The 12,832-nt window shown below is 50.5% G+C and overlaps 1 protein-coding gene across 12 annotated transcripts in view; it reads left to right on the forward strand.

The window, feature by feature from the left end:
- PHLDB1 (pleckstrin homology like domain family B member 1) overlaps positions 1-12,832 on the forward strand; it is a 122,715-nt gene that overhangs the window by 80,923 nt on the left and 28,960 nt on the right. For 10 of the 12 annotated variants that reach the window (XM_084611770.1, XM_084611766.1, XM_084611772.1 and 7 more), the window contains 5 exons: positions 2,041-2,337; positions 2,943-3,080; positions 3,592-3,729; positions 9,776-9,904; positions 12,615-12,770. In XM_084611770.1, the coding sequence (XP_084467896.1) occupies positions 2,041-2,337; positions 2,943-3,080; positions 3,592-3,729; positions 9,776-9,904; positions 12,615-12,770 (858 nt within the window). The remainder of the gene's footprint in view (positions 1-2,040; positions 2,338-2,942; positions 3,081-3,591; positions 3,730-9,775; positions 9,905-12,614; positions 12,771-12,832) is intronic. The other 2 variants (XM_084611774.1, XM_084611769.1) reach the window with 1 other exon arrangement.

The raw sequence follows: 12,832 nt of genomic DNA on the forward strand, positions 1-12,832 counted from the left end.
CAGAAGCAAACCCTTCCTCTGGTTGTTGCAGAAGCAGCTGCCCCAGAAGCATGTGGGATGCTGTGTCGGGGTTGATTTGCTGGTGGGATTTGAAGAGGATGAGACATTTGTTGGGGTTCCCTTGTTTTCCTTTTCCCTCCTCAAATGTCCTGGAGCAGCTGGATGGGCTCCACTGAAAGCAGTGTAGGCTGCTCCTATCTCTTTCAGTCCCCACTCCAGGGATAGGCAGTCTGGCTCCACACCCATCCAGTGGAGAGGAGGACTCTAGGTGCTTCCCTCTGGGCTATGTGGAGCTGTGCTGCTGAGCTGTCTCAGTGGCCAAGGCATGAAGCTCAGATTGAGCTTCACAGCTCATCCAACATCTCCAGGTGCCCTTCTGGCCAGCAATGCCTTGATACAAATCCAAGTCCTGGGAGAAGCCCTGCTCTTGAAACAGCCCCTGGCACCAACAGGCAATTGTCTCAGGTCCCTGGTTCAACTGAAGAAGTGCTTTAGTCTTATTTTGGCTTTAAACCAAACTTAGTTCTGTTTAGCTTTAGTTGCTTAGGAATCAATTTAAGCTAAATGGCAGTCAGAGCATCCACACTGGCCTGCTCCAGTTCAACTAAATGAGTTTAACAAACAATTTAAGCTAACCCAGTACCACTTTCTCATGTATGTCCAGACTCTGCCCCATGCCCTTGCAGGAGCCTGGGGAGGTTTGTTCCAAGCCATTCCCTTATGCTGGGGCCCCTTGTCTCTGGTCCTGAGCATAGTCAGGGTGACTCCTCAAGCCAGCAGTTCAGCAGTCTGTGAATGCAGCACCGAGCTGCCTAAGCCCAGGGGGTTAGGGTGTCTTGGTGCACCCTGCCTGTTTGTCTGCAGCTGGGCACTCCCTTCTGTGTGGTCTAATGGTCTGAGCATCAGGCATGGAGAGGGAGCTCCTGGAGTTGCAGAGTCCACTGAGTTCCTCATCCTCCTAGGTACCAGCCTGCAGCTACACAACATACATCTACACTGGAGTAAGAGACCTGTGGCACAGCTGCAGCTGGGCCTGATCAGCTAATCTGGGCATGTGGGGCTTGGGCTAAACATTACTGTGCAGATGTTCAGGCTCAGGCGGGAGTCTGGCCCTGGAACTCTCCCACCTTGCAGAGTCCCAGAGCTCGGGCTCCAGCCTGAGCCTGGACATCTAGGCAGCAGTTTTATAGCCCTGCAGCCTGAGACCCGTGAGCCCAAGTTTAATTGCTGTGTACATGTACTCAGTGGGTCTTTCAGCCACGGTTTTTAAACCCAACCTCCTGTCTGCTCTCCATGGACATTACAGATCCCCTCAGCACAACTGGCAGCAAGAGAGGTTCATCCACACGCACCTGAGCCAGAATTTCTCCTCCCATCATTTGTGGGCTGGTTAATGTCATCTGCCCCAAAGGCGGCTGCAATTCAGTGGGACTGCACATGCATCCTGGAGGATCCCAGACTCCCTGGGTGAAGCCCTGTTAGCGAGATGCAGCTGGATGCCTCTGTGTTGAGGATCCCCTGAGAATGCATGGGAATACACTTTCCCCATGTTGGCCAGGTTAGAGATGGGGAGGCTTTGGAACGAGCTTCCCTTCCTTATCTGGCTCACTGCCATGTGATCCAGGCCCGGTTATGCATGCTAGAAATGACATGGCAGCAGGAGATGGGAGAGATGAATGTTCATGATGTCTGGGCACTTTACTGGGAGAGCTGTATTAAAGCTTGGTCCAAGCAGGTGTCTGTATCCCCTGTTTCTTCCCCCCAGGACTCAATCCCATCTGTCAGGCCCAAAAGAACAAGGCCAGTATGCGGGGGAGCAAGGGGTGGGGGATCAGTGTTTTAGTCCAACACAAGTGTCACTTCAGGGAGTTTGATGTCACAGGGTGATGCAGGGATGGAGTACAAGGGGGAAAGCCTAGGGCAGTGGGGCCTGGGTTCACATGCCTTCCAGTTCCTGCTTGCTTGGCCCCCCATATCTGTGTGAGGATCCATCCCACCAGGCAACCCACCCACCCCTTCCTCCCTGTAACCCTTGCCCAGGAGCGCCAGCGCCTGGAGACCATCCTGAACCTGTGTGCGGAATACACCAGAACTGATGGCATCACAGAGACAGGCAACTCGCACCAGCACTTCCCAAGTGACGGAGATGCCACCACCAACATCCTGACAGCCAGGAGGCACTCCAGGGGCTCTGCCAGCTTGGCTGCCTTGGGCCTTGGCAAGGCCATAGTGGAAACTGGAGAGGCCACAGGGCCCCAGCAGAGGGAGAGCCTGGAGAAATCAGATGAGGAGAATCTGAAGGAGGAAAGTAGCAGCACGGAGAGCACACACCACGAGGTGAGGGGAGACAGGGCCCAGTGCATGGAGAGCACCCACCATGAGGGATGGGGGGTCAGGGCCTCCCCAGCATGGAGAGCACCCACCATGAGATGGGGGGTCCCCACATAGCGCAGAGCACACACCACAAGGTGCGTGTGGGCGGGGTCCACAGCACAAGAAAGCACCTGCCCTGAGGTGGGAGGGTGGAGGTTGTTGGTTCTTTTTTGGGGGGGGGATGTCCTGCAGGGGACCCTACTGCTGCTGGACTCAGATGTGCTTATGACCCGATCTGGGCATGGGCAGTGGTGGGTTTCTGGGTGTATCAACACAAAACCCCATGTATGAGACTGCAAGGTTGACTAGTGGTACAGCAGAATCCCATGGGGGCACTGGTAGCAGGCGCTGGGTGGAGGGGGCTGTGCATTGAGAGTCACACATTGTGCCTGATGCACCCCCATCTCTGCCCTACCTAGGAGGGCTGTCGCTGGTGGGCTGACGGGGATTGGGAGTGGCTGTGAGCTCTGGGGCAGGACCCTCTTTTTGCTGAAGTGTTGTGTGCACTCCCTACTCTGTGAATAGCAAATAAGCAGTCCCCCAGTGATGTCGCTGTTTCTCCCAAGCAGCACGAGGACTCAACGGGCTCCAAGACCAAGGAGGCTGCCCTGCTGGAGGAGGAGTGGGTGCGGGTGCTGGGCCATGTGGATGAGCTCAAGAGCCATGTCAAGGAGCTGGAGCAGCAGCTGCAGGAGTCGTCCCATGAGGTGGAGCGAAACCCTTTCTACTGCTCCTGGGGTGGGGGAAGAGTGCAGGACACTCACTGGGGGCCAAGGTGGAGCCCGGCTGGGCTCCATTCCCCTTAGACTGGGGAAGGCAGGGAAGGGAACCCGGACCAGAGCCTTAAATCTGACCCCTTCAAAGTTTTGTTTGTTTGGTGGGGGAGAGAAGAATGGAGGGTCAGAACTAACCCTGACAGGTTGGATCTGGCTCTGACTTGAGGCTTCATGGGGCCTGTCTCTAATTCCCATGTTTGATGGAGCCGAGATCTCATGGGGAGAGCATGTGAGGTCTGAGAACCATTGAACCTGAGCCATTAGCCTCAGCGCTGACCTCCATCTGGGCCTGACCCAAAACCAGTTGCCCTCCTTGGCTTATCTCTGCCAGCAGAGCCATGTCCCACCCAGGCGTTGCTGTGCCTCTGGGGGTCCTGCAATGAGGTTGGGAGATGAGGGCTGGCGGGGACAGCACTGCTGTGACATGGCTGTGTCTGCCTAGGCGGAGATGGAGCGGGCACTGCTGCAAGGGGAGCAGGAGTCGGAAGTGATACAGCTGCAGCAGGAACAGAAGATCGTGCAGCAGCTGCAAGAGAAACTATGCGAGCTGGACTCCAGCATCCAGAAGGAGCGGGACAAGGTAAACCCCAGAGCTGAGAGTTCTCCTGTCTGTGCCTTGGAGCAATGGGTGCAGGGTGCACGCCCAGAGACCCCCCAAGGGGCTGCTGAATCCCAGGTCTCTTCCCTGCTGGAAAGTGTTGTTCCTGCGCACATACTTCTGGCTCCGATGCCAAAGAGACTGACCTATCTGGTCATCTGCTGATCTTGGGGGAGAATGGCATAGGTTCTGTGCACTGCACACACTGGCCATCCGTCCCCAAGAAAGCCTGTGTCATCTGCCTCTGGGCCCCCCTTCTCAAAGGATTTGCCATCACCTGGTGGGCATCTAAAGTGCCATTTCCATGAGGAGGGGGCTGCCCCAGGCATGTTCACCCCCAGATAGGAGGTGCTGGATTTATTGCAGCCAGCTTGAGAAAGCACTTCCTCTACTCAGAGCATTTCCCTTCTCTCTGCCATTGTCTGGTATCCTGGTGCGGACTGGCCACTGGCTTGGGAGCTTTGTCAGCCTGTTTGGGGTTGGAACTGTCCATTCTTGGGGCTCTGGTGGGGGAGGGCAGCTCCTTTCGGTGCTTGGGGTGCACTTTGGGAGTCACCTTTGCACTCATTGAACCTTTCCACAAGATGCCAATTTCTGGAGCTTTCTCTGTTGGCCTCAGCCTTCACCTGGGCAGCACATGGGTTACTTGTCAGTCATGCCCCCTTGCTTCCTACACTGGCCTTGGTGTATAAGGTTTTGCAGTGAGTTTGTCAGTTCTCTATATGTCCCACCAATCGACAGCTCCAGGTGCTTGTGTGCAAGTGGTGATGACAGCTGCAGTGCTTAGCTTGCTGGAGACTCTCGTGTCACTCCATTTAAAGCATCATTCAGCTTTGACCATGATGCCACCAAGAGGTCATTAATTTCCCAGCTTGTTGCCTGAGACGTGGTTCCCAGAATGCTGGAGAGGAGGGGGACAAGAGCCAGAATGCACCTTCCAAAGACCATTATCTCAGCCTCCCTTCCAGTTCTGGGGTCTTGCTTGCTGTATGCTTCTTAACAGGGGAAACAACACCTCCACACCCATGCAGAAACGCGCACAACTCCAGAAAGACATCTGAATGCAGCTTCCTCTGTGGTACCCATTGCAACCTTCCAACACTCAACCCTGAATGTCCCCTGCAATAACCTCTGCAGGACAAACTGTACCCCCATTCCCATCAGAAACTGCACCAAAACCGCCCTTCCTGCTGATGATTTCTGCCCTTCACAGCAACAGAACCCTCTGCTGGTGCCCCCTCAGAACTGCATATCCACACAGGGACCTATCTCAAGGAGTCTTGTTGGAGACGATCCATTCCCATGCAGGAAGGTAACTGACTGCACTGGAGTGCAGTCCCAGGCTTGCCCGGAATGCATCACTCTGTGGAGCAAGGATCAGTGGGAGCTGAGCACATTCCCAACAGTGAGATCAACTTTCACTCTCGTCCAGCTCTCTTAGAACCTTTGCCCTTGTCCCTCCAGGGATTCCATACTGTCCCACACAGTGAATGGATGTTTTTGCGGTCCTTGCCCTCTCCATGGCAACCCAGTGGGGTGTAGCCATGCTGGCACCAAGGCTAGAAATGCACCAGGTCCTGATTCATTTCATTGGTGACTATTTCTGAGGCTGGACGAGGTGAAGCCTGTGAGTGGCAGGATGCAGGCAGCCCCTCCTGCACAGATGCAATGTGCTGGGATTGTTTTTTTTTTTAAATTTTACAGCCCTTTTACAAACCATGCCTAGTGAAACAACCATCTCCATATGGAGTCAGGAGAGGGACTAAAAGAAACCACACTCCCAAAGTCTCTGCCATCTTAACCCTTCGCTTTCCTAATCAGTCAGCACTAACTCTCTCTAACGGCGCCCACTCCGAAATGTGTCTCTAATCCCTCATGCCTCTGCATGCTATGGGGCCCCCATAACCTCTAGCACTTGTGCACACTCCAAACACCTGGGCCTAACTTGGGCAGCTGTTCTTTAGCAGTGCTGGTTCCTTGAGACACGTACTCTGAGCTGCCCTGGGACAGGAACTGGTGCTTCTGGACTAGCACCTAAATCCACCTGTTAGTATAAATTCAGATCTCCATTAACCCTGTGGGAGCATGTGAGAGAGAGAGACATGGATCACTGTTTGTAATGTTCCTGGTTTTTAAATTTCCTTCCCAACATTTAACCACATGGTGCAGACAGAGGAGGGGGTGCAGGGGGCATATTAGGGACAGTCAGAGTAACCGCAGCTGGACATGTGCCTCTGGGAATATTGTTTGCTTTACACAAAATATGATGAAAAATCAAAGCTAATAGACTTTGATATTTGACTTGGGTTGAGAATTCAAGCTTTCTTACATGATCTTTATTCACCCTGGTCTGAGTGAGCAGCATGAAAATCAATTTGGCTGCTCCTCTGACCAATTAGACCCTCTCTGTGACAGCTATGTGACTGCTTACCAATTGTTAGTGGCATAACATCCCTGGATCCAGGTTAATTTGGGGACACAGTTGCCCATTCTAGCCTTGCTGTAACCAGCTCCTATGACCCACTTCTGATTGTAGTGTAGATGGGTTCCTGGTGTATCTAGTAGCCTACCCTGTGGGGCACTGACATGCACAGAGAGAGTGGATTCTCATGTTGATAGGGTCTCGTGCTCTGACTCTTTTGGTTACAGTGGAGTGTTTCCTGGCCTCTTGCTAGGAGTTGGCAGAGGGAGAGGGGGATTGGGTTAGCTCCTCGGAAGATGTTACTCCTACGTTTTTTTGCATTGTGATTCTGATGGTTTAACCACCACCCCAAGGTGAAGGAAATATCCTGTGTGGCATTCTGGCTTTGCAGGTATTCTTGGGTTCTTTCATGGGACTAACTGGGGTGATGCTGGCTTCAGCATGGAGAGCTAGTTGGAGGCTGAGCACCTTGGGGAGCAGGGATGGATTTGCTGCCAAGAGGCTTGTTGGTAGCCACAAGGTATAGAGATGAAGGGCAGGACATAGTTCCATTCTGTCAGACCTGGTGTAAATTTGGGGTGACAGTGATGTAAAACCTGTGTGAGTGAGGGGAGAGTCAGGCCTGGAACTCTCTAGGTCACCACCTCCCTCCCCTCTGGCTACTGCAGGAGCATTCATTATGGTCTGTCTGTTCTGTGGAGATGCCCCTGTGCCCTGCACCCGGTATGCCCCACTTCATACTGGGAGCTGCATATGTAATGTTTCCTGGGAGCTCCTTAATTCTAAGGAGGATTTTGCCTGTGGCTTTGATGTGGTGACTTTTCTTGCAATGGGGGGTGAGTCTGCCCCAGCTTGCAGTGCAGAGCAATGAGGCATCTCTGATTAAAGCGAGCCTCCTGGCTTTCACACTGAAGTGCAGTAGACACCTTGAGTGCATGAGACACCTTGAGTGCATGGGGGTTTCTTGCCAGTCTGGAGACGTGACTCACTCCGCAGCACTTTGTCAAGTTAAACAAGCCATCTGGCATGAGGATGCTGGCATGCTTGCGGATTGCTAAAAGGCAGCAGACTACTGCAGGGATGAGGAGGTGGCAGGGTACTTGATGCAGCTCTGCCCAGGAATTCTGTTGTCACTGAAAAGCAACTGACTTTAGTGGATGTAACTAGCTGAGCTTGTATGGCAAATTCTATTCTGTTAGAAATGAATTGTGTGATCTCATCCATGCGCATGTGTAGATAGGTATTATAGTGTTGTCTGAAATGCTGGGTGGTCATGAACCTTACTCACATCAGTCTAGTAGTGCAGGACATCTGGCGATGTTTGGCACTGGAAATTTGGACCCCAAAAGCATAACATTAGTGGTTAAAGATTTCCTAGAAAACTGCAGGAGTTTGTTTGGATGAGTCCAAATCCTCCATTTAGCAGCCTCTGAGTGTGATGGGGAGAGCATGAATCTCTTGTTTTGGAGACAGCCTACAGCCTTCCAAGGCCTGTGCCCATGTTACTGTATGGAGGGGTGGCACTCAAGTTATAAGGTGCTGATACTCTGAGGGATTGCTTTCTGGTGCTTAGAGTATGGGTCAGGGAGTCTGGACTGCTGAGTTCTATTCATGGCTCAACCACTGACTTCCTTTGTGTTCTGAAACAAGTCACTTTACTTGTTAGTGCCTCAGCTTACCTAGCCATAAAGTGGGTTTCATAACACTTCCCCTCACTAAAGTGTTGGTAGGGGTAATCAGCTTCTGTTTCTGACTCTTCAGATAAGAGATTCCTAGAAGCCACAGAACATTGTGCCATATGTAAGTAGATGTTGTAAATGCTTGTGGTCACAGGTTCATACTTCTTTTAAAAAACAATTGCCCAGGTAGCCAGCACTCAGTGCTGAAAACCAGAAATAATAAATTCTAGAGCTGAGCCCAAACTAGTCCCCAGATCTTTCATTCATAGATTTTAAGACCAGAAAGGACCATTAAATCATCTAGTCTGACCTCCTATATAATACAAGCCTGATAATTTTATCCAGTTACTGCTGTACTGAGCCCAATACTCATATGATATAATATACTGCAATAATCTGAACATCCCAAACTTCTCAGCAGTTTAGATCCAAACTTGGGTCCAAACTTAATGGTTCAAACCATTTGTAACATATTCCGTACTGCCCTGCTGGTGCCACCCTGTAAATAAAGACACTTGTGCCTTGTCCAAGCCAATTACTGCCACTGTTGTTATCTCATTCAGTCGCAAACTTCTCAGCGACTCCCAGGGGATTTGAAAACAACGCAGGGATTGGAGGGAATATGCCTATTTCCTCTTTCTAATTTGCACTAACTGGTCTCATCATTCTGGGTTGGTATGAGAGAGAGTCTCACGTTAGAGGGTTTTGATGCAGATTTACCCCAAATTAGGGGTAATCCAGTCTGGGGTTTCTCCCATTCAGTTAGTTACTTATTCCTGTAGGTGGAGGTAAAATGGGCAGGATGGGAGGAAGGATTGTCATGGGGCTATTGCTAGGGAAAGGGAGTCGAGAGTGTCCTGGTTCTCCAAATGTCTCACTGTGTTACATTAAGCAAATCACTTGCTGTCTGTCTGCCTCAGTTTCCCCACCTGTAAAATAAGTATAAAATCCCCTGGACGTCTTGAGACCAAAGTGTTGCTTTCTTTGGTTGCAATGCATTGCTTTGTTAATCCAGGGTTCCTGGACACATGAACAGTGGGTTTTATCATAAATTTTTATGCTGGCAGAACCCCCAAAAGAACCCTAGGAACTGCAGGGGGCTCAGCTCCTCTGAAAATGCAGCATGTTGATGCAGGACTGAAGCCAACTACATATTTCAACTGGGTCGGAGAGTGGGGTGGTGAACCTATTTCTTTCTCTCTTTAGACTAGGAACAAGTGTTTTCTTTATATCCTCTCCATCACTAACTCACTTAAATAAAACCTGAAATGTTCCTGAGGACCCAGGGAGTTAACCTGTATTAACTGAGCAGAGATTGGATCTTAGTCTCTTGTTTTTCATGTTGTCCATAAGGAAACCAGAACGCCAGGATATCCCTGTCTATGGAACAGGACGTTTGACTGGTAGTGTAGTCTCCGCATTTGACCTGCTTTACAATTATTTGATGGTGTCCTGGATTTGAAATATCTGTTATAAAATGATGTTCCTGAGACTTACTTAAAATAAAATGTAGGGCCTACGAAAATGCCTCTGATAACCGATTGTGCAGAACACCTAATTGACAACGCCATTCCCAGTGCTGTGCTAACATCATCCCTGATGATTGAAGGCGTGTTAACATTAATCTGCTCGAGACCTAGAGGTGGCCTGGTATGTGCTTTCTGTAAAGCCTTTGTCTTGAGACATGAGACTGAGGTCCAGTCCTGAGCAATAACTGTTCTAATCCAATCCAGCCCTGGATGCCAACTGCTTTTGCTTTTTAAGTCTTTTTGAAAATGCCTCTTTGACATGCCCCTCCCCTGTGCCCCTTCTCTCTCTGGCTTGAGCCACTGTCTAATTCTCCAGCTTCTGCATGGCGCGGATTTGAGAAGTGTGTTTTCTCTCTTTTGTTTTTTTGTTTTGTTTTGTTGTTTTTTCCCTGATTCAGGAAAGGGCAAAGGTTGATGCTGAAAGGAAGGAGCTAGAGAAACTCCAGGCGCTTTACAATGAGTCGAAGAGCCAGCTTGATAACTGCCCTGAGTCAATGCGGGAGCAGTTACAGGACCAGATGAGAAGGGTCAGTGTTTAACCCCCACCCTCCTGGATCACTGCCCACTCCCCCTCACCTCCATGCCCACAGTTCCAGCCTGAGCCAGCACTCCACTGGTGCCATGTGCCAAACTGAATGCAGTACACCAAGGGCTGGAGGAGGCTGGCATCCAGGTGCCATGGTATTGGTAAGTTTACCACCCAGGATGTAGCCTGGCTGGTGCACCAGCAGATTGCAGAGCGACTCTCCGCTGCTGTTGATACTGTAAGCAGCTCCAGTTCCACATGTCCCTGTCTCCGAATGCCATAACACCTCATAGCAGCCTCTCCTCTTGGCAGCAAGTGAGGAGGGGGCAGGTTTCTTTCCCTAGTGCTCTCCTCCTTTTCCATCGGCCGCTTCTCTGGTCACTGCTACTGTTCTCTGGGGGGTGCTAATGTAGCAAGTGCTGCAAGCTCCCTTCCTGCCCCCCCCCTTGTATTAGTGCCTGGAGGGGGAATTCTGAGCACTGGAGCAATGTAGTACAAATCCCCCTGTCCCCAGATGTGAATTCAGTCCCACTCTCCCCCCACCCACCAACAGAAACGAGCAATTTGGCTGCTTGGCCAGCTCTGATTTTGACTACAGACTCCCGTCAAGCATGGAAAATGGGCAACCCTGCAACACTTGTCTCCTTGAGCTAAATCCTCCACCTAGGTGCTGCTCCTAAGCACCTGCCTCTGCCAGGGACAACTCCTGTGTGGCTGGAGGCCAAGAGATGTAAGGTGGGGTTTCTGTTCAGGCAGTTTTTGTAGAGGAGTCTGCACCAGGGTGCAAAGGAATGAATGTCTAATTCAGAGACCCCAGGCCTGATTACTTAGATTGGACCTGCCAAGTGAAACTCTTGCGCTCTGCCCCTTGAACTGCAGTGCAGCAAGGATACTCGGCATTGGTAGAGATGGAAGAGGCCTATTGAAAATGCAGGTGCAGCCAGCCTCTGGGTGCTGTACTGATACTGGACACAACTTTAGCCTTAATCCAGCTTCTGTGAAACGAGAGGCCGGCAAGCCTCAAGGGACTAAACTCTATATCAGTTTTCTGCTGTTTCCTGTGGACATGTATGTATACAATCCAGGCCAGATAATGTCAATATCGCAGTGCTGCAGCATTTTTTCCCATTAGCTGGGATTTTCCAGGAGCGTCTGGGAATGGAATATCATCCTTTTATTATGTCCAATTCTTTTAGTGCAATAAATTAAAGCATTTTTCCTGGTCCCCGCAGGAGTCACAGCTAATCCCAGCCTGAAAACCTATGTCCAGTTTAAAATGGAACTCAACAGATGTCTAATGCATTGAGTGACATGTAGAGATATGTAGAGCAGGAAAACAGTGTCTCCCCATTGACACTGAACAAGCACGTTTCTACTAAATAGATGCTAAACGGTTTGCATGGAAAAATTCTTCACTGAAATAGTCAGGCTGAAAAATATGTATTTTAAATAAAATGCAAAAATCCCAAGCAAGCTAAAACCTAACCCTAACTTCTGCAGCTTGTTACTAACCGACAGAGTGACTGGAATGTAAAGCATTTAAAACATCAGATGCACTGTTCCCGCAAGGCAGTGTTTGCCTCTTGCTTCCTACACAGCAAAGCTAGCCTGGTCAGTTTCTTTTTTGAGTTCCTATGCTCCAGCTCCTGTTGGATTTGCAAGAGTTGCAGAGGGATGTTTACATGCAAACAAAATCTTGTTTAATTAATACAAAATACATTAATAACTAAATAAAAATACATGACTAAAGGCTCTTGCTGTTAGTGTAGAATTTACAAACCCTGAATTTTATCCACACTTGCCCAAGAGATGCCATCAATATTTAAAACTAAATAAAACAAATGTTTTTTACACCAAGCTCAGTCCTGCACTGTCCAGGAGGTGATCTAGCTCAAACCCTGGGAGTCTCATCCATCTCTGGGCTATGTGGTCACATTCCTGGAGCACACTAACATGTTGGCTTGGCCATACTAATTATATTGGCGAAAGACCTTCATGTGACCCCAGCTCGACAGCCCCACTAACCTAAGCCCACAGAGTGCCCAGCTGGCATCTTTCATAGAAGTAACTTTTAAGGAAAAAAAAAAAGAAGTAAGGGAACAAATCTGCTGTTTGAATCTCTGCTGCCAAGGATTGGTGGGCTGTGCAGAGCCCCCGCCAAGACTGCTTTGCCCTGACCCTCTTTCTAGCAGATCACAAGTCCCCATTGTCCTATGGTGCACATCATCCCCTACCCCAAGCTATTATCTCTTTTTCTCTGCTGTAGTTGGCAGGGAACTCTCTGGGCTGGACCTCTCTCTGCTGATCTGTGAGCATCACATAGGTTTGCAGCACTGTGGGAGGATGGGTCAGGCCAGTGAGACTGGTGGGGAGAGTGCATTTCTTGTCTAGAGTTAGTGCGTGTGGAGCAGGAGACCTTGCCTGGGTAGGTCCCTCGGCTGGGCATGATTGCAGGTCCCTGTTGAGCAGGAGGTCCATGTCTCACACAGTCAGAGCCACCAGCTATGCACTGCCCCGTGCCTCCCAATAAGCAACAGGGACGTGTAGAGCTTCCCCCCTGCTGCAGCAAATGGAGCTTTGCCCCTTGCTTTCTCAGTGACCTGCTCTCCTGTCAGAGCAGTCCCTGCCTGGTACATCTGTGTGCCATGGGGGCAGAGGGGAGGCATCTCTGTTTCAGAGGGAGCTGAGCAACCATGTTTGTGTGTTTGAAGGAGGCAGAGGCCCTGGAGACGGAAACCAAGCTGTTTGAGGACTTGGAGTTCCAGCAGCTGGAAAAGGAGAGTCGCCTGGAGGAGGAGCGTGAGACCGTGAGCCAGCAGCTCCTGCAGAGCAAGGCTGAGTGCCACCGCAGTATCGCCAAGAGGAAGGTGGGGAGAGGATCCTGGACCCCTGGGCAAAGATTGTGGAGCCTGGGCTCTCCCTTGTCCCA

This window comes from Lepidochelys olivacea (genome assembly GCF_965140295.1).
Source record: "Lepidochelys olivacea isolate rLepOli2 genome assembly, chromosome: 22".
NCBI classification, from domain to species: Eukaryota; Metazoa; Chordata; order Testudines; family Cheloniidae; genus Lepidochelys; species Lepidochelys olivacea.